The 23,199-nt window shown below is 38.1% G+C and overlaps 1 protein-coding gene across 2 annotated transcripts in view; it reads left to right on the top strand.

The window, feature by feature from the left end:
• The window catches only part of LOC128886163 (neurotrimin), a 318,713-nt gene that overhangs the window by 255,781 nt on the left and 39,733 nt on the right, over positions 1 to 23,199 (top strand). Inside the window, exon 11 of one of the 2 annotated variants that reach the window (XM_054140806.1) lies at positions 16,007 to 16,183. The exons of the other annotated variant lie outside the window; for it this stretch is intronic. Coding sequence (XP_053996781.1) covers positions 16,007 to 16,047 — 41 coding nt within the window. The 3' untranslated portion in view covers positions 16,048 to 16,183. Of the gene's footprint in view, positions 1 to 16,006; positions 16,184 to 23,199 lie in introns of those variants that run through there. 2 annotated transcript variants of the gene reach the window in all.

Raw genomic sequence — 23,199 nt, 5'->3', positions numbered from 1 at the left:
CTCGATGTATTAGACATTCACGTTTCAGAAAGTAAACAATGGTCGAATTTCATAGTAATTAAATTATCTCGCTTGATGTACTCTCTGGATTTCTACCCCGAATAGAATAAAAGATTGAAATTTGAATAATAATTGTAAAAAGTCACAAACTTTTATTAAAATTATTTACCAAATATTCGCACAGATTGGCATTACTTGGCCATTATTGACTTACTTGGTTGCATAGAAAAATATGTACAGTCTTAAATTTGGTTTTTCTTATGTTTTACAAATTATTTTACACCTGCCTATTTGGTATAACTGGCAACCTGTGCGAATTTTTAGTCTATGAAAACCACTTTGCGAATTCTATAAATTGTTGCATTAAAACCCTGGAACCAGAAAATTGTAACGATAAGGGCAAGAAAGTGGTAATTTTGCAACTTTGCAACCGCTATCGAGTTCACCGTCGATCACTGAAAGGAAGTAATTTATATACCTGAACTGCTCGTGCATGAAGGGATATAGAATATTACATATGTATAGGGAAATTAAATGAAACTAGAGTAACCACTGAACCTTTCAACGAAGATTACGTTTACCCAGTCGATTTTCCTTCATGTAATGGTATTCTGTAATACTCGTTAACGTAATAATAATTCAGCACTTTCAAGCAGTATGGTTAACAAATCAAATAAATCGAGTAAAATTTAATGATAAAAATGATGTTATGCTGCTGCATCATGTAGTATTAGGAATATCAAAATAAAAATTAAATAAGAGATATAGAAGAGCTTCAGATGTGACTAGTAGAATATAACCACGCCTGGCTAAACAAGTAGAAAAGGTACATGCTTAGTCAGACAAACAAAATGTCACGGTAAATCATTAAGCGCAATATCAAACTGATACTATCACATCATGCAGTATTAAGAATTTGATATAAAGACTTAGCAACATTGTTTCTACCTGAATAAGTAGAATAGGTACGTGCTTAGTCAGACAAGTAGATGCAATCACGATTAATCAGCCGAATGAAATAGAAATCCTGCACAATCAGATAAATAGAATACAGACAATACTTTACGAAATGTATAAAAATGTACGAATAGTTTGAATACTGAGAAAAATAGCGTAAATAAATACACAAATAAACATGGTAAGTGGTTTCCCCATCTGAAAATTCCGGTCTCGGATCTCCACCCTGATTCAAGCATTCCGAACGAGCATAGGTGTTCCTGACCTCCACCTGGATTTCAAGAAGTGCAAAGAGGTGGGGAAGAAAGGATAACAAAGTGGTGTGGCGGCGGATGGGGGGAGGGGTTAACGCGGGAAAGGGTGAATACAAGGCGATTCGCCATGGATATCGTGAAAGCCTGGATGGAACTCGAAACTCCTCCCTCCCGTTCCTTATATCTCCTCGGCCCATGTGGCTACGTGGGCTGCATTCTCACTGCCTGGATATCCGATCCTAAAAGATCCTCCTTCTAAGTCCCCGATCCCCTCATATTTACCTCGTTAGGAATGTCCTGACTGGAAGTGCGAGGACCGAGAACTGTAAAACTCTGCATGTATCGATTGAATCACATCGTCCGTCCAGTCTGGTCTGGTCAGGCTTGGTCTGGACTGTACGCTGCATTGGAACCAACCTCGATTCTGTTTGGTCGAGCGTCGATTTTGCTGCGCTCAATGGACACTCGTTTCGAGGGAAACTTTCGACCGACAGGTGAAAAAAAGAGCTATCGCACGGAAGCTAAACTTCTGTCCGTTTAAATGGTTGACCGGTAGGTAGGGGTTATTATTAAATTATACTCATTTTAGTCGAGCATTCGTGGAATGTTGTTAGAGATGAAGTTTCAATTAATTCAGCATTGTTTATAGATCTAGCTCGAGCTTGGATTAGACAGTACTTATTATAGTAACCGTTGAAGGAACGGTTTGGCATTAATACTGTTTTAATTTGAAGCATTCGGTATTGAAGCGTCTTATACTTGAAGCATTTCAGAATTGTAGCGCTGTATTGCTTACAAATTTTATTACATAACTGTAGAATTAATGCAATCTACCATTGAATTATTGATACATTTTAAAATTGATGCTTTTTGGTAAACATTTTATCGATTTTTCGTCAGTCGCTTAATTAAGTAGGATTTCCAATTAATTAGTAACTGTGGAACTGTGGAACTACCAAAGGAGTAGAATGAATTGAAGAGCGATTAATATACGAAACGAATTTAGTGGACCATTTTCTGCAGCAAACTTTCCTCGTTAATAAGGCAGTGAATGACGTTTGAAGGAAATCGATTTTACGGAGGGGATCGTTATCTCGTTGCGAAATATGATTGAAAAACCGATCTGAAATATTACAGAGAAATTTTCCCTTGAAACAACCTTTTAATGCGATAAAAAAATCCTTCGCTTCCAAACGTTCGAGCTACGATTTTCGTTCGCGAATATCTCTCGTTTCAGTGGTACTCTAGAATAAAGAGCCGAACTTTGAATAAAATTTTGTGTAATTTCCATTACCGTTGAATTATATTCGATTCGTCGTGTACACTATTAAGATTATCGCTCATTGTCTCGCGATGACTGTTGCAAACGTGAAAACGAATTAATTATCGTAGATGCGCCACAGAGAGAATTTTGTATCGCAACATGTCGTCCTTTATTAACCCCTTCCCCCAACTCCCACTCGCACAACAGATATTGACGAACCGGAACTCTGGCTAATGACTTCGTAAAACATGGGCATAGTAATTAGGATGGACCGACAGGTAAACTGGTACTCATTTGAATTACGAATGTATTTCAAATACGGTAATAATAAAACGTAATATCTCATTAAGCCTCGGCTTAACGCGAAATGCACAACGGCAGTTTAGTTAAATATGATTATGTTCGATCATAATTTTCAGACAGGAAGCAGATATTACATAAAATATCCTTTTCGGGTTATACTCGTAACGGGTTCGTGCCATCAACGAAGCAGCAACAAATGGTCAATTTTCCAACTCGTATTTAATTTAACTAATTTGATACTATGTTCGAGACACGCCCAACTCTGTGCATTACATTTCTCGTTAATCGAATATGGGTAGCAATTCGACAATTTCATTAAATCATAAATTTACTTCACGATTGATGGATTCATGCAAATACTGGGATGAAATTTAATTTAACGAACTATAATGTTTCTATTCTTGAAGCCATTTCGGTAATTTAATTTAGTTGTATGTAGAATAGAGTATGTAGAGAACGTTACATATACGTGTACAAAAATTGTATGTAAAAAATTCCATGTATTATGTGTAATGATATTGGCTGTAATTATGAAAATTCGCATTTTTTAATTCAATAAAATTTATTCAACATTAAATACCTCGAAGCACGTGGAGGATATTTTATCTTTAATAAAATAGAATTCAAGTACAAACAGGTTAATAAATTCTTCGAAAATTAAAATCTCCTTGATAGGGGTCATTTTCTTCCTTGACATAAACTATCCATCGATCCCAAACACACAGGAAAATAAGGATTACTAGCTCAGAAACTTCCATCCTGGAATATCAAAAAATTGTTCACACTCGAGAAACCAAACGAGCTCACCGAAGTCTGGGTATATTAAAGCCTGTATACCTAACTTCCATCTTTCCAAGGCCAATTATGTGTGAAGCCAGTTTTCCGAAGCTTCCTACCCTACTTCAGATAATCGAGATTCCACGGTAACGCTTTACATTTCGAATCTACGCTACCCTCGCTCTCGAAGGATCGACCACACACTTATCTGAGCTATTCGTCCTTGGCCTCCATAAAAAGAAAAAGGTCGCACCTACTCAAGATCCTCGGAACGACCTCTTATCGAGTGGCTTTCGGGCTACCCTCGTATCAAGGTGCCTTTGCGCCTTCGTCCTCGCGCCCACAGTCATTTTCATTGCCATTGTACGGCGAAGGGTTCAGGGCTAAGACGTGCAGAAAACGTCGCTGTACAAAGGAGGAAATTCTTCGTGGGTTCTAGAACCTCGCCACTCTGGCACCCGTCGATCGATATTTCTCGCAAATAGACGGTTCCGGCTTGGCTATTCCCAAGTCCAATCTACGATTCCACCCACTATTCTTTAATTTATCGGGTCATTTCGTTGGAACTCGTGCAGCTAACTATGCGAACTTATTGTGAGTGTCGACTAGAACATGCAGAACATTATTAAGGGTTACTATTTTTTTAAATTCGATTTGTGGATTCATTAGTAACGTTTTCTTTTTTAGCAAGCTTTTTCTTAAAAAGCATTGGCCAAATTTCTTTGATGGAAACAGTCTTCTATAAGGGGAGCTTCTAGATCACACTCTACTGCTGAAAAGGTACTTCTAGTTGCTGAATTGCTACTAAAGGTTTCAACAGTTTCCATGGCGCAAATAATTCAGTCGTAACAGTCTAAACATTTGTCTAATGCTTAGCAGAAAGGATTCAAGTCGAGATTACGTACTTCTCTAAAGATGAAAAGAAAATATTGTAAAACGTTCTATGAATCCTACATTATATGTCGCTATCATCAGGCAAGCAGAGGAAAGAATCAAGAATTAAATTCCAGGCGATTAATTATATAAAAAAAAAATTCATTTTTGTTATCTACACTTCTTCTGTCTTACTTAAAATATAAAATGATCAACATTTGAATTATACAAATATAAAATTTAAAATTTTAGAGGGATTGCAATTCGTGGTTTCTGTCAAAACGAGAATATTTTTTGAGTAATGTCATTACGTTCGTGCACTCCTCGTGGAACATATTTCCATCGAATGTACACTGTCCATCTCGTTTAATGTATTTTGTTAAATCAGGATATTGGATGTTTTAGCGATAATTGCGGCGCGCGGATGCAAATTTAAACGCGGTTTCCTCGAAGTGCACAATTTTTCACAGGGCTGCTTCGGGGAATCGCGGTTAAAAAAAGGAAAGGAACTGGCAAGCAAGAACACTTTGCACGTGTTCCCCTTCCCCTGAATCCAATAAATTTCACCCGCGGATGCAAATAAATGCCGACGCAGACCTTCCAAACTTTCTAGAGCTCCTTTTGAAACAGAATATGGGAGGTTGTTATAATAATAATAACAGTAACAGTGGCAAATTACGAATTTCAATGCAGTCAAACCAAGAAAGACATTTTTGAAGAAAATGTTCTAGTTGAAATAAGAGGTGTCTAAAAATTTGTTTGTTTCTTCGTCAGCTGCTTATTTAATAGCTAACATCTCTTCATGGGTCATTCTTTCATTTTTTGTATCAAAGGAATTCTTTTAACAAACAATTCTTTTACATTGCTCGAATTTTCCTAATTTTCCAAAATCACTCATGGTGTTCCAATTTCGTCTAAAACATCCTACCGATCATAATGGAAAGACATTCAGTACGTAGAAATTTAACAAGTTCCTTTACCGAAAACTAATTACTTGACTGTACAAGAGTGCTGCAGTAAATGTGCTACGCAGAGTAAATCCGCGTTGCGCACGTTTAGTTTAGAGAGTCAAGATCGTAGGAGCGTGTATTCAAGAATTGAGAGTTTCCTGGTGTCTGAGCGTTCTTTCTTCTTGTGGACTGCTCTTCAGGGCGATTCTTCGGGGCTTGAGAGTGCAAATATATATTTTTACTATTGCAATTCTGAACCTCGTTGATACAGGAAATTCGAAGAGTATTATTGATGATATCTCCAATTAGTAAATATCAGAACTTTACTTCACTGCAAAAAACAAATTGATACCTTGTCCAGAGCATTTCCTCCCTGAATTAAAAAATGATCGATCACCTTCTCAATCACGAGCGCAGCGAAACTTTCGCCTACCACTCGTTCATAAATTTTCCATAAATTATTAACGTGCACCATAAGCCGAAATGTCGGTTGTGAAATTAAAATTCACTATCGTTCGAATAATTATGAACGATACCTCCACCCATACGTGTTTGACTACGTGTGTGTGTGTGTGCATGTCCGAGAATGGTGAGTCATAAAGAAAAAACGTGAAAAACCGAAGGGAAAAGAATCGCACGTCCCTCCCTACTGTTAGCACAGTGGTGCATACCTATTTGCGACAGTTGGTACGCTGCCAAGATTGCTGATTCCCCGCGGCTATCGTAGTACCACTGTTCCACCTCTTTCGGCCGAATACGTAAATCTATTGTGTCGCCGACGACGGAGCGCATATACGCGAGCCAAATACTCTCCGCCCCGTGTTCCGTGCTCAGTCCTAGCTTTTCCCGGAGTCTCGGGCCGAGCCGGCTGGCCGGACCTGAAATATTTCAATTTTCCAAAAATTTTCACCCTCGGTTGCCGTCCACCCGGTCCAACGGCCAATCCAACCTTGTCCCAGCAGTTCCTGGAAAATGAGCCACAGTGCCGACTACCGGAGACGACTAATGAGCTGTTCTCAGAAAAAGACGACGTATGAGAAGACAATCCGTATCTGTACACGAGGAGATCCGAGTGGGGCGGTCGGTGGCGAGGTGGTTTACCTGGGACTGAGATCTGGAACCCGCTGGATTGGTGTTTGGCAAATAAACTGATCCTGGTTTGCGAATAACAAGATAGACGTTGAGACAGGGCAGGAATACTTCTTATTTGTGACAGTTTGAATGAATAATGCAGCTTTCAGAGTGATTATTGACCTGGAATTGGGGTTTGAAGGCTGCAGGATTGGTGTTTGGCAAATAGACTGATCCTGGTTTGCGAAGAAGAAGGTAGACGTTGAGACAGGGTAGAGATACTTCTTCTTTGTGACAGTTTCAACGATAAACGCATTTGTTAGAAAGGTATAAGTATATTCTAGAATTAATTGTAAGTTCTTAATAGTGTACAGCGATTATAAGAAACTATATTGAAAAGTAATGTTTCCACTTACGTAGGATCGTTCTTTCCTCGTTCTACTTGTTCACATTTATAAACTGGCACATCTGTGTGGTCAGGTGTAGAGTCGTGTAAGAACGTGTCTATTTTTCTAATGAGCACCGACACACCGAAACGTACGAGCCTCCGTCATGTCCAGACCCAGCCATTACATTGTATACTATCCGCTGGCATAGGTGCCATCTGAAATATGCACTGACCTGGAAAAAGTTCGATCGATTTAGGGTTGAAGGTGCTGTCCAAACTCTCGTTTAAGGAATTTTCGGTTGCCGCGCAATTATGTCGAGGGCAGGTTATTTATCGTTGTTTCGTGCATACTCTGATATTCGTTACAGGGCCAATCCCAAACAGAATATATATATATATATATATATATATATATATATATATATATATATTCAATATTTAAATGAATTTAATTATAAAACCATTATAATGGACCCATCGCTGCTATATATATATGGATGCTCATAAGTGACGAATGGACCTTTCATTTTTTAATTTAATCGTATGTGACTTTCTTTCACCACAATTATTTATAAATATATATAAGAATATTTCTAAAACTTTCACATGTTTCTTTGGCCATAGATTAAAGCATAAAGAAAATTATTCTTTCGTAAGTCGAATATTCGTAAAAAATTAAATTTATAGTACATTTTTGTACAACTTTTCCGTTTCAAAATCCGTGTTTACATAGTGATCCATCATGAACCAATACATGTATTCCTGATCATAAAATGTCTAAACAATGTCATGTAGCAAATACATGAAAATATGTATACATATAAAATATATCGTCACATACACAGATATCAATCGACATGGGTTGACATTGTCGTGTAAACTTCCAGAACCAGTCGGATATTCAATACTGTAACTAGACAAAGTCAGACTTGACCGAAAACGAAGAAACGGAAAAATAATATTTGTCGATACGGGGTCAAGACTCGAGGACGTATCAAATTGAACTGAAGATTTCTAGATTTCTGTTCACGCAAGTTAAAGGCTGGTTTGCTGGCATGTTTTCGGTAAAAAGTTTACACGCTCCGCTTTCCGGCAAGTGGGTACACGAAAATCCTCTTACACGCCAAACGAACCTGAATGATGTGTATACCGTGTGTGCGTACATGTGCGCGACGAACTGTGCAGACTCCATGCGGACGACCGCGCCAAATCCACCGACTATGTTATTAGGTCCAAAAAGTATGGTGGTTTTGTGCGAACCGTTCCGAAAAAACATGTTAACGACCATGAATGGAAAATTCGACCACGATTCGAGTATCAAATTTAACTTTTTTACTTCCTGTATAATTTCCTGGAAAAGATTTTTTTCGATAAGGAAAGCAAACAGAACGAAAATACCTTCATTGATTTACTATTTCAATGGACGTATTGGGTATTTAACTATTGACAGTTTTCCGGATATAACATATAGATAACAATTTATATATAAATTGAGAGTTACAATTTTAAAGTTGCATCAGAAAGAACAATTTTTACAACAAAGAAAGGCTGGAAATAAGAAACAAAGCACTTACAAATGTATAACACTTGAGTCAACTCGAAATCATAACAAAAAATAGTTTCATACTGTTGATCAATGTTATTTGAAAATTAAAAAATTATTCTTCAATATTTAAAGGTAGTCAAACTTGTTTGTTTCTTTATAAGTCACATCACTGCGTCAAAGAAACTACATATTTTTAATTAATAAAATTGTAACGATCTTAAAATAACGAAAACTTTAACCTGGCAAAAGATTCTTCATTTATCATAATATTTGCTTCTTAGATAGTACCTACCATGACAAACCAAATATGTAGATACCGAAGCTGATGTTTCGGTACAATCTAGTCTCACGCTAGATACAGTATTTAAACTTTACCCATCATTCCTAGCCAATAAATCGCATTAATTTTTGTTGAGTTATAAATACTGAGAACAACAACTGAAAAAAGATGAATCATACTGAAACTGCACCGGTTATTCCAGTCTGTTCAAGAATAACTTAAAATTGAATATCGCCTTTTAAAATTTTATTAGCGGCGTCAGCCTGAGACGCCTCGAGACTCGCGCAATTTCTCGACGAAGTGCCTTTAGACGTTAGTTAACATATTAGAATGCAAATTCTGTTTACGAGGGGATCGTTCGAGGTCTCCCGACGAGACCCATTCATCACGGGGCTAGATGAGAATAGGTGCACATCCGGGGCGCGTAAGGTCTCAAAGAACGTTCCGGTGAAACGAACTTCGGGAAGCACACAGCCGTTTTCCTAAGACAAAAACGAATGGGTCCATGCGTCTCGTAGCAGGCAGTTCCCGGAGTTTCGGAAATCTCGAAAGTCTACCCTGGGCTAATTTGTCCTAGCAAAGCTTTCGACGAGTCCGTTCGGCAAGATAAACGCACTCGACGCCCGGTCTGTTCTCACCGGAAAATCGTATTCAACGTCAACGACTTTCTGGCGTAACTTTCCTAGAGGACGCTGCCAGGACGGCCGCGGGTCTATTAATGTTGCACAACCACTGGTCGAATATGAGTTGACGGTGTGAAGAATAGGAAAAGGGTGAATCAGCGAGTGGAGACAGACGACGCCTACATGGAACTCGTCTGATTGTTCAGACAGCGTTCATGGTCAAGTCTACGATGGAATTATTTAATGGATTGAAATTAGAATCGTTGAATCTGATATTGGAGTTTATGGATTTCATAAGTGGTGGGGAATATCAAGCTGGGGAGGTTTGATTCGTCGTTTGATCTAATTGACAGAGTATTCGGTTAGTATTACGCGTGAAAAGGATCGTATTAGCGATTAAGATGTAGTTTGCGGCGAATACGTTAAGAAATAGTAAAAATATATATATATATATATATATATATATATATATATATATAATAAAAAGAATGTATAATGAATAATAGATTCCACCACGTGTGTCATAAAAATCCCCACCATAACCTTATAATAAATAGACTAGCCCGTAGCGTCCCAACAACAATCCCATTATTTCCAAGCCCACGCATTTCGCACTCTTGTCATAACTTTTTAACAAAGCGTCCAGCAAACCGTGTTCGCGCACTTTTTGCCCATTTTACGCAGAACCGCGGCACCAAGGTTTGGCCAAAAATTCCCCAGTCACCCAATAAAATATACTTCTCGCCATTCGTTGCTGTTGCGTTTGCATCCAAACAAAATGTGCACCTTTAAACGTCCACAATGGAGGTGTACAACGCAGCGTGGGATAAAATATAACGGACGCCATGTTTCGCTGCGAGGGGTTAATAAAAAGATAAGTTTCGTTAAACATGAAACGAAACGGCGAACAATAAATGGCAAATATTGCTTTTCAAATATCCAAGCGGAGAAACTGATGCAAATAGTAATTTCCGGAGCTGGGGCACACGAATGTAAAACAATTCGCAACGCGAACCACGTGAAAAACGAGGAGGGGGTGGGGTAGGGAGAAGGGAAATTCCGCAGCATTTTTCGCCGTGTCGCAGTGGAAACTTGGCTTATTTTCGCGCATGATAAATTTCCGGGTGATTACACCGCAAGCTTCTTATTAGATTCGGGCACTCATTAATTACACGTTAATTAATCAAGCTGCTTCAGTTAGCCGGCCTTCCTAATGTAACGGAGGTGGCTATTCATCTGGAGGAGACTGAAGGAAAGACTGCGTTGCAAGAGCCATTTTCTAGAAAAACGAGGCCACCCTCTCGGCCCCTTTCAGGCTCCCCTATCATTCAATTTATTAATTAAGCCTGCCATATCGTCGTTCGGTGGATCACGCGTTTACAAACAACTTTCCATTACCTAATAAAAAAGTGTAATGGATCCTTGACCTTTTCAGAACTTCTAACAGAACAAATTTCATAAGTAATACGCGTATACATTCTTAGTTTTCTATTTGCTTCAGAAATACAAAGTCCTTAAAGGTCGAACTGCAGAATTATTAAAGATACAGGCAAGATACTTTGCAGAATTGATTTTCAGTTTGACATGTAATTACTCTGACAGAGGAAAAGTTATTTCCCCAAACCGCTCTTCATGAATCCTGCATTTCTGCAGTCTATTGTCCATCGAAGAGGACCAAATAAAAATGACCGAAATCGAATTTACTCGAATTACTGAAATAATATGTTCGACCGGCTCGAAGCTGAAGAAATTAGAATCCAACATATCCCGTCAATCCTGCTAGGACAAACGAATGTGGGAACGAGCAAACAGAACGAAAGTCGAATGGCGCAATCAGATCACTTTTATCGAAATATCAGCTCCCACCTCCTCCCCGAGAATTCTCCATATCAGCGATACGAGAATACCTTTCCAGGATTTTCTTTCAACGGCCACGTCTTCGACGATCCTCGCCTTGCCTCAGAGTTCTCCATATAGATACCGTACGTCGTCGTCGTTGGTTGACGTCTACGTCGTAGCACAGGCTGTTGGGCTGGCTGAGCGATAACAATGCAAGCGAGGATACCAATATCGACTCACTCTGAGCAGGCTCGGATTGATGAACTCGCGGTCTGCGTTGTAAACGTAGTCATCGAGAACCTTGCCACGGTATTGGAGATTTGATTGATCCCGGTCTATATCGCGGGAGAGACAGTATTGTGCTACTGGTGCTAATTCCTATTAGTGGATGCCCCTCGTGTGCAGCCTGCACATCACCGACGCCCTTCCACCTCCGGGCGGTAAACGCTCGCAGAATCTCGACCATGCATTCGTTATCGTCCAGTTCACCTTACCATAATTAAGATAGGTCCTCCGGGATACGGATGCATCTGGTCCCTGTATCTGTCTTGATTTTCGGGGTAATTGCGACTTAGGAAATATCAATAGCAGCTGCGTGTACCGGTCTCCGCTGCGAATGGACAATTACAGCCGTGGTCCTGGAGGAAAACGGTCTCTGTTAGGAAATAAACAAGATTTAATGTATGAAGAATGTACTTGCTGTAACATTCCTTTCGTATTGGTTAAATATTATATATTTTCTGAAAGTGAAATTTGTTTTGAGATTTGTTATGAAATAAAGAGTCTCTCATATATACGTAGCAACAAAACATTGCTGTACTCCGTTCACCACCAAAACCTGAAAAATAATTTAGTGAAAAAATATATATAACAGTTGAAAATATGAAACAATTTCTTTTCACAAATTAATTCTTCTTATACATATTACCTTGGATTGGTATTTAAAAACGAAAGCATTTAATAAATAAATATTCAATTTCGTTTAACCTTTAGATATGTTTTCATTACATTTTTAAACACAAATCTTTTGAATGAAACAAATTGAAAAAGATTGTTCTGGGTTCAATTTTGTTTAAATTTTTATTAAATTGGGACACAAAGAAATGTATTGCATTTAATAAAATTTCTTTCAATTTAATTCGTGAAAAGCAATGTTTTCGAATATTAGATCCAACTAACCCATTAAAATAAAGATTATGTATAGTTTTTTTTGGGGTTGTAATTAAAGAAAACGAACAGTCGGAAGTTAGTTTACGACAACAGAAGTTAGTTTCGAATACAGGATAGTGGTTTGATGGAATTCTCGATTAAAAACTCGACTGCAACGAGTGCTCTGTGAGATGGAAATGGAATTCTTGTTACGCTCCAATTTTAACAATATTGTGCCATGTCCATTACGCATCTGCACTGTTAGTTTTGTATCATTCGTAGCTGAAAGTTGTTTTACATATTATTCAAAATCTTATTAATTGTATATCATTCGCGAATTAAATAGACACAAAGGCAATAACGTTATTAAAAATTTTCTGTTCTGATAAAAATGATACAGACTCATATTTGAATGCAAATCAAACGAATCTGATCATATTATTTACTATAATATAAAAAATAGTTTTTAAGTGTTCTATAAATGGCATTTTTCATACTTTCAATTTTTAAGGATGAAACGTAATATTAAATATTAAAAGTCACGTTCAATGTTCAAAGCCTACAATGCGCCAGTAAAAGTTGTATGATATGTCAATTTAAATATCGATTGCCAATATATTCTGGATACTAGGAATAATGTACGATCAAATCCCTCATCTAAAATTTCTAACGCGCATCGCTTTATCCATTCGCAAAATTACATGAAATTTTAATTGAAATTGTGATTCGGTGTGTCTCGTGTTCTAATGAATGCTTTGACAGATTTTGCATTAACGTTCACTCACTGTGTATTATATATCTATTAAGCTTAATCTAACATAACAATTTGTTTCATCTAACATATTTAAGTACTTGAATGTAACATGCATGTTCAGTAATTACATAGCAATTCCTTTTCAATAAAACGAGGTGACCAGTTTACATTCAATACCTTCAGATCATCCAATTACATTTATTTTCCTTTATTAACAGTGGTGCTAATTACAACAAGAGTTATGAAGAAATCATGCCGCGTCACTTACCACACTGTTAATTAAAACTATACGTAACACATTTTAGTACATTATTTCACCATGTACCTTTCGTATAAATATAAATTCCAGTTAATTCACATTGATGCTTCATTGAGAAAGTGGACTTGCTTGAGTATACAGAAGTTGCATAAATAATTACGTATTGCAGCAATGAAAGTTCTGTGCATCATTTTCTTCTATTTCCTTTAATTTTTAAAAGATATAACCAAATGAACGTACAGTTTATCAACAACTTTGTGTCTAGATTTTACCATTAATCACGACTTTTTCGATACAAAAATACAAGTCCTACATATCCAAGATTCGTAATTCCTCAATGTTCCATCCAATTTGCAAAGTTTTATCAATATAATAGTCAGTTGAACGCTTACTGTAACTAGAGAATAAAAATGTCTTTCTAATATGGAATCTATGGAGTATATCGTTAAGACCCTCACTAATTCAAAGTGCCGATCGATCGACCCGAAACCTTTCAAAATGCAAACATGAACTCTACCAGAATACCCGCGTGTATCCGTCTATGGTATCGCCGAAGAAATCCCAGCTGCGGCAAGTGCCTCCTCAGTACCGTCTCATTCTCGTCATTCGCCGAATTAGGAGCAGTAAGGGACATTGATTACAGCATTTGGTCCGATGCACGCATGATTAGGACTCCATCGGTGTAATTGAGTGGGCGGATTTCCGATTTGCATTACCGTCGAAGATGTTACTGCGCCCTCCGTTACTAATGGCACGGACACACGCAAATGGTCCAGCCTAGGCTGCCGATCCGGCCCAGCAACCCGGCAATGTTCGCTCGGTATCTACCGCTCGGCTGCAGGTGTTTACCTGGCTGGTATTTCTCAAGAGGAACTAGCGAAGGACCGAGGGGCCGGCGAAGGGGGTGTCGTAACCGCAACCCGTGAGTGATATACCCTCAATATCCACACTTTACCCTAAGATCTCACTAAATCTCTCGGTTGCTTGCCTAGCCGTCTCCTCGGAGCAACCGTAAGCCTGCATACGCAGTGTTCTTGGTTTATGAGACGTAATACTTTCTCGAGTGCAGCGCCAGACATCGACTTAAGCTAACGTCGACCTTTTTTTTTTATATTTTTACACTTTATCCACTACGGTAGAAAACAAAAGAATGAAAAGTGTGCGTGGAATGTTTATGTATATATTTATTCTATTATCTTACCGTGAAAAATGAAGGTGTGAAAGTTTTTAAGAAATTTTTAAAAAAAATTCAAAGAATTTAATTTGAGATGTTCATTCAAAGAATTTTTCTTAAACCACCTTTCCATCTTTTAAGGGATGTACACGTGTTATTTGTTTACAACCATTCCGATATATTCAGATCTGTACCACATATCAAAAATAGTCATAAGATTGTTTGTAACTTTTAGTTTTAATCTACTTTGTTTATCTTGACTAATTTCAGTAAATGTTTCTCCACTGATTTTCCTTTCAAATATCCCTTGGTTCTTGTTTCTAACATTTGTGCACATTAAAAATGACGCTTTAAAAAATGATGGCGCAGTAACTGGACCATTAGTGTCATACATGTATGCATGACGTTGTAGATAACGTGTTAGAGGGATTAATCACTTTACTACACATGGAAAGAAGTAGTACGCGATATTCACATACGTTACACAGGTAGAATTATCTAACTAGACCACTTTAAATCACTAAGACTCCATTGCATGAAAAAATATTTCGAACATTTCGTTCTGAAATTTGGAGTAATTATAAAAGTTGAGTAAAGAAATTATGAAATTATAACATGAGTAAATACTAAGTATGAAGTAATTAAAAAACATATATACAAATAATGTGAATTGCAAAATATTGTCCAAATACATTTAAAATACATATAAAAGGTTTTTTGTCACGTTCTATGTTGGTAGAAATATAAAGAATGAAAGAAAAAAATAGAAAATAACTTTCTTCAATAAGAGTAGATATTACCCAAGCTTTCGCGTCACGTACGAAATGTAATTTTCTGTGCAAAAATTACAATAAAATTTCCACTCCAATTTCCATAATTATTCCGTGAGGTTGCCTTGATTACAGTGCCTGTTTAAGTAACGGATGAACGCTCGTCGGTACAATTTCGGTAAATGTCCGTCGACATAGAAAATTAATATAGCCCGGCTAGCTGAGGTATCCGCAAGAACGAAGATGAAGAGTCGAAACGGTCTCGTGTTTCTTCTCGAGCAGCTTCGTTTTTCTTTTTCAGGACTGTCTTTCACAACAGCTGTTGCCAGGTGAAATCGCTGATCGAGGAAAAAGCTGGCGGAAACGCCGGCGTAAACGTGAAAGGAATTTCATACCAGAACAATCTTCATCCGACGAGAAGATCCCCCGGTTATGGTGTTAAAAAATTACACGGGATATTCGCCCGTGCAACAGGCGTTCCGAACGTCTAAAAGAAAAGGAACGAATTCGTTTTAAATAAAAAGCGGAACGAATGAATGCATTTAAATTGCGCCCGCTCTTTTGAAATGTTCAGCCCCGCGGACACTTCAACGTACCGAACTGTCGCTGTGAATACTGTTTTAGTTAAACGAAATTCCAATACAAGCGTAAACACGGTACACCGATTTTTCGTCTTAAATGCGTGCATATTCGGTGGCAATTAATTATGCATAATTATAATATATTCTCAGATGTGTCTATACGTTAATGAATGTTAATGTTTATATGTTTGCAAAGGGTGGTTCGGTATTCACGGTGCAGGAGAAACGGGATTGATTTAAAAATTATGGTAAAGTTGGTAAATATATGTTATGCAAATTAAGAAAGATTAATAAAGTTGATGTAATGTGAATTAATAAAATTAAGAATAACTGAATCAGTGTAACTGTCACAATTATTATATGCTGTAATTGGAAGGGAAATAGTTATTAGTGCGTGTAATAATAATAGAGTTCTACATATGTTTTATTAAAAACGTTATATGTTTGATGTAAAAGCGAATTGGAATGATTCACGTCTAAAAATTAATTGAGAATGGAGAGTACGCTGTTTTTGTACACGCTCTTGTTTTAAAGATAATAAAACATCAAAGTTGTAATTCAATCCTGCGAACGTTTCTGCGTGTTGATTCGTTCCCTCTGGATATTACTTTCGTTACACAAAATTAATTAGATATATTTAATTAGATAATAATAATGAATTCATTTGCAAAAATGAATTGAAACTACAAAGTCAATATAATGTTCCCATGGGTCGTATGAGGAATTAAAAAATTGATAAACATTGATTAATGTTCCAACTGTAATTTGTACTTGTATTTGAATTATACAAATATAAAAGTACGTGGTACTTGTGTACGACTGTAACTTTCATCGTCTGGAATTATTCAGGATACGATACAATACTGCGAAGGTATAGCTTGCAAACTTTTCTAGTAATAACTTCTTAACGAAGCGCTTCTGATTATATGTTCACTGAAACTTTTTATCGGAAATTATATTCCCTACTTCATTTCAAACTAGTTTAGATACAAATTTGTTTGAGACCCTTTCGTTTGAACACAAATGCCCCTGCATAATTTTCTCTATACTTTTTTCTTTAGTTCCAACACAGTACGTATAGTATCATTTTATTCGTAAAACCTACGGTGTCATCAAATTGTATATACACTTTCACTTTACTTGTGTAATTCATAGTGTATATATTATAATAAAAATATAGTAATGGGGGGTTCTTGAAATCAAAAAATTATTAGCTGAATAAGCTAAATAAAATTTTGTAATATTTTCAGTTCGCCTTCAAATACTACATTAATACATTTTTTCCTAATGAAACTATTCAACAAATTACTCAAAGAGTTAAATGAATTTCAGTACATTACATATTAGTAACGAAGTGAACATCAAAAATACCGGAAAAAACCTAACATGAGATAATTATTTTACATTATTTAAATCATACAAAAAATTCTTCCCCTCTTAATACAAGTGTCGAATATTCTGTAAGTTTTAGTAATGAAAATTTGCTGATCATTCTGAGCAGGAAGTATCTAATGCTTTATTATGCAAATTGTTCCAGGCCCAAGGGCTCAAGCAGGAACTCTATTCTTTGACAAGTGTTGACTCGTTCTTGCTCAACATCTGTTGAAAAGCTGCGCCAGAGAATTCTCAGCGGATTAGTGGTGTGTTCATATGCATTCCTTTAAGCAACAGGCGTTTTAACTGGCTGTCAAGTGGGAATCCATTCACGAGTCGACAGTGCTGAATCAAGTGTGCTCGAGCTGTGGCTGCAGGCTAGCTTTTGGTACACCGGCGACGTAAATGGCCGTACTAGCTCAACACGCTCAACCAGCCCGTTGCATCTACGAGCCTCTCGTGATTTCGTTTCCAGGCTTTTCAGGCTGCCTACGTTCGATACGGCCGTTGATTTTACCCCATTCGCCCTACCGAACGTATCAATACGTCCCCGTTAATAGATGCACATTTTGCACTTTCATTTGCATCAATTATCGAGGCTCTTATTATTTTCAAAAAACGCGCGATTACACGCGACAATGTTTGCTATTAAGGGACGAGAGGGTAATTTTGAAAATTGTTTTAATCGACGACAATTAATTTTTAATATTTCAGCCTTATAATAAATCAAGGTTCGATGAATTTAACTGTATTCTTCGTAACATGAAATTTACATTCTAATTAGGTCTAAACATGAGATAAAAAATAGGAGGTGTAAAAAGTAACACTTTGAAAATTAAGTTTATATTAAACTTAATTATAATTCATAATTATAATTAAGTACATACTTGTTGGAAATGGACATTCCATTTTCATATCATACTTCGTATTTACTGTTTTGTCATTTAAACTCGTGTATAATATTCTCTAGTTCATGTTATTTCCCAAGCACGGCGAAATTAATTGATCAAGGCAACTGTACGTCCCGAGTTATATCTCCCGACAGCTTGTCCCAACGTTCCAAAAAACTAAAATCATCGCAATCAAAATATTCCATCCATAGCGTTCGCTTATTTCTTCCAAAAGAATCGTACAGTTCCCAGTCGCGCGGTTTCCCCACCGCCCGATCGTTTTATGTATTCAAGCGACAATCGAAAATCGTTTCCGCGACGGACGCCTCCGCGTTCCGCAGGGGTTCCCGAAAAAACAGAAACTTTATTGGGGTCACCGAATAAATCCGTCCTCGACAAAGGGGGGGAGGCGATCGTTGGTTATGCAAGAATGACACCCGCCGAGGGGAGTGAGAAGAAATAAACGTAGGTCACGTTGGGCAATGTCAAACAGACAAGTTCAGCTGAAAGGTGAAGCTACGTTAAGCTCAAATATTAAATATAAAATCACTTTAGGAAATGGAATTTCTTAACTTAACTTAAAACACAATTGTGACTACCATAGTTGTTAATGAATGCTATTAATTGACAGTAAGAAATATTGGCAATCTTTATATAACGAACTCTGATTTAGAGTATTTGCATAAGTTATTACATTACTTCAGCAGCAGGGACCGTTTAGGTATGACTTTATAAGATATTGATATTGATTCCAGATCACTGTACATGGAATTATTCCTATGAAAAGTGATCATGAAATTCAAAGACATATGAATTTAACATAGCCTTAATTTAACTATATTAATTAATTAACTAATTCACTCACCCGTCCAAAACCCAACCAACCACCCCAGGACGTAACACGTCGCGGGTACCCCCGTTGTTCCCCGGGATGTATCAGAAAAAAATCACGTAGCGATAACTTCCTGTACGCGGGCGCCGCGTTCGCGCCCTCCCGGAGGATTCTGGGTAGCGTCCAATTCCCGGCAGCGAACTTCACGATGACTCGGCGTAATCGCCGTCTCCGGGCAATACGACACAGGGCACGGCACGGCGCGGCGCAGTTGTAGAAAGTTTTAACGCGGCCGGCGTGATCTTGCAAATAGCCGTCGTAAATCAATAGCGAAAGGGCGTCGGTTGAGCAGGAGGCGGGCCACGGAGAAACGAGGGCGAGGGTGGCGGGCGACGGGCCACGCTGGAGGGGACGGGTAACGAGAAATTGAAGGAGCCCGTCGTAAATGGATGTTCGCGATTACGAGAAAAATCGTATATAAATGGCGCGGGGAGCGGTGCGAGAAACGAAGCGCGCGGGATGAAGTTTTATCTGTCGGCGGGGGCTGCGTAAGGGCAGCCCAGGCCCCGCTCGCGGGCCAACGGTGCGACGGAGACGCCCGGAGAGGAAGGGATTTGTCCGCCCGATGGTTGCACGTTTCCTGGCGCCGAAAGATTTCGAATCAAAGATCGATTACCGCGCGTTACGGCATCGGGGGTGGGGGTGGGGGGGCCCCGCCCCCGAGGAAAGAGGGATACGCTCGCGCATTTTTAATGCGAGCTGCATTCGGGAGAATGTAGACGTCGGAGTGGTAATGGAACTCCGAATGTGTTTTGATAACATTGGGTGCATTTACCCTCGAAATTTCGATGGAAATCAGAAAATGTGCGGGAGTGGTTTCAGACGTGTCCTTGCTGGCGGTAGGACTGATACGATGGGTATCGATGATTGCGGGACGATTCCGAGGTGCTTACGAGGAACGATGGCACATTTTAATGGAACTAGGCTGATTTGTGGAACAGTCAAAGTATTTTCTGTCATAACACGTTCATTAAACTCTACTAAATGATCAAAAAACTGATAAACTCACTCATGAAATTGATTACACGCGATGCGTTTTAAAAATTTGTGTCGAAAACTTCATTTCAAACCCTTTATTCCCGGGTACTCATACATAATTATATAATAAATATTTTTATTCGTCTCTCTTCCTTAAAGAATATTCTTCTTGGCTGTCCACGTAATACAGGAAGGCTCGATTCGTCGAGGATGAAACATGAATAACCAAGATACTCAGTAATTGATACGTATCGGCATATAATGAGCATGCCACTGAAGCGATCCCATCGCCAGCGATCGCGCTGGGATTGTAAGAACGTAACATCGGCGGGTTTCATTTGTCACGGGTAGTTTATCGACCGCGTCGTCGCTGGAGATTGGGACGGGAAGGTGTTGAATCGTAATCGCGTCGTTGCTCGATGGTCGATGCATCTAGGTTGCGAAAGGGTAAGGCGAAACGGTAATTAACGGTTTCGCGATCAATAACGCAGCACTGCGTCTTTTCGCCAGGTAAATGTGAAAGGGACTATTGACGTAGTACTATACCATTTAATTTACCATATCCAGAAAATAGTTGACGAGGTAATAAGTGCTCTTGCAAAGAGAATAATTTAGTTTTGCATATATCTATCGAAGGACGTTAAACATTTTTCTCGTTACCTTCACTTTTAATTTTAAACACTAATGAGGTGACATAAACAGATACTTTTTATACACTCTATATATCAGAATGATGCAATAAATTCTCTTAAACGTACGACAATGTTACAAAGGATTGCTAAGCAGTAGTCAGTCAAGTGTTGATGGTTATGGCTGACCTAGTACGTCCACATTCTACTTATTGAGAACCAAGTAAAACTAGTTGTAAATTGGGACGCCATAGCACGAGGGACAAGTTATTTGCTGAGAAACAGCTCGAGGATTTTGAACCTCCTGGAATGTTATAATTATAAAGAGTCATTAAAAATAATACATTAATAACAGAGAATATATTAAACAAATTGTGATGAGAATAATTCTTGAGCTGAATAAATATTCATGAATTTTGTGTGTTGGAATTATTTCAGCCTCAATTTTTTTTTAATTTAAAAAAGCAATGATTAATAAATGTTCCTATTGCAGGTCTATAAAAAGAATGACACTATGAATTGACCCAGAAATCGACACGTTTCCGATTGTCTGTTTCATTTACATCGACGAATAGTGGATCCTGCACACTTGATTCGAACTGTACGCGATTACACCGAACACGATGCTTATCGTATTTCACCATCGTAATCCAATTTCGCGTCCTCATCAGGCCATGCAACGATTTGCAAGTTTGCTAGTTAATTTCCTAAAATGACGCGCGCACCACGGTCAATCCGCGAATTGACATAGTTCCCGCGCCGACCGCCGTTATTTTTTTGAATAAAAAAGAACTATGGGATTGCAGATAGATATTCGTTTTTCACGCGGACGATAAATCACTGGCGCCAGCCAATCAGGGACAGAAGTCCTGTAAATATGCTGCACCGAGGGCAGGAGCGCAGAACGAATTGCTTCCAGCGTGGTTTAGCGTCAGGAACAAACCCTTTGCAGAAAATGCATGGGCATTCCGAGGGAAACATAAATCGACCCGTGTTTGCGCTTAGTTTCAGCTAATTACGCCGATCAGTGCATTGTGGTTATTGATAGACATTCCGATACTATTTGAATTTATTATACTACATTGTATTAACTATACATAAGATATAGATGATCTACTGAATGCTATTTTTAATTCTAGTAGATATTTTCAAAAATGTGAATACATACACCAATATTTGATGTACCTGTTGATATTTCTATGACTAATAATAATTAAAATTTATATTCTTTTTATTGTATTCTAGGTGACATTAATTTTTTGGGTTTCAGTTATATTTACTTATCTGACATTGCGTTTCATAATTGCACTTTGCTTGCACCTCGCCTTTTACGCACTTTTTACACACCATAGTAAGAGAAAATTCTGATATATTCCGAATACGTATGTAATTAGAATATAAAACAAGGGGACGTTTATCACTGAAAAATAAAACTATGTTGGTTCAATTAGCGAAAGAGTGATGGAGTATACGTTATCGGAAGATACAATAATGGAGGGTAAATCATTGGGGCGCGAGGTGATTGAAAAACATCGGTTGCATAATTCGGTTTCCAATTGTAAAAGCTACCTATACGGTGTCAAATTATATTGTATCACTTTTAGATTTCGTTTCACGTTTATTATTATTTTCGAACTTCTTATGTCTTTGTACGTATGTACTTGTATCTGTAACTCTCTTTATGAATTTTCATCAAATTAATTTAAATATTTAAAACATACTTACTAATGTCATATACGCTATCACTTTTATTAAATAAATAAAAATTCAAGAAGAAATACAATCATTATAACTTGCAATGCAATCCGTATCCTTGTTACATCGAGATAATATTGTTTCTTTAGAGTTGAAATATAATATAACCTATTTCTACTATAAACAAAGTGAAACTACCACTATTACTATTACTATAACGTACTATTTATGCTTGATTAAAATACCTCCACTTCTGTCGTTATAACATAGACTAAAACAGTATCCAGTAATTCCTTTTATAATTGCAAGTGATCGTGTCGATAATTGGGAGTCTGCCTTAATTCGTTTAAATAGCAGAACACTCGCCAGAGACGGAGTAAATCATTTAATTCTCCGATGAATTTGTACCATGATCGGGGGCTCGTAGCCTCGATTGGACGACGTGTCCTTTCCGGTCGAGTCGCAAAGTGTCTTTTTTACAGCCTCCGTGGGACTTAGTATGAATCCTTACGCCGGCAGTGCTGGTATATCGGTTTTTATCGGCAACGCCATACGGTTACCTCAGACTCCGGGGTTGCTCTTTGCGAAGGGTGGTACGATCGGGGGAGCCAAGACAGGAGGGGATCGCAAAAAGGTTATTTGCCGTCCTGTTCCGTCATAGGGCTGGACGGGTGACGGAGGTTTTTACGTTTCCGCGTTTCTAGGGAATGGGTATAAGCTCGACCCCTGCCCTGTCTCTCAGGTTGCCAGGTAATCCCTGATTATCGTGATCGAATTGCGGCACCGCTGGTAAAGGATAGCACCGGCTCTATATACGGGTTCGGTGTCCATCAACTCTTTTCCCTAGTGACGAACGACGATGCCTTTAAACAGCGTCATCCTGCGCAATACCCAACTAATCTGTGTCTCAATTGGGAATGAAAAAGTCG

Source organism: Hylaeus anthracinus, unplaced genomic scaffold (genome assembly GCF_026225885.1).
Source record: "Hylaeus anthracinus isolate JK02 unplaced genomic scaffold, UHH_iyHylAnth1.0_haploid 11982, whole genome shotgun sequence".
Lineage (NCBI taxonomy): Eukaryota > Metazoa > Arthropoda > Insecta > Hymenoptera > Colletidae > Hylaeus > Hylaeus anthracinus.
This window is presented reverse-complemented; position numbering and strand designations above follow the sequence as displayed.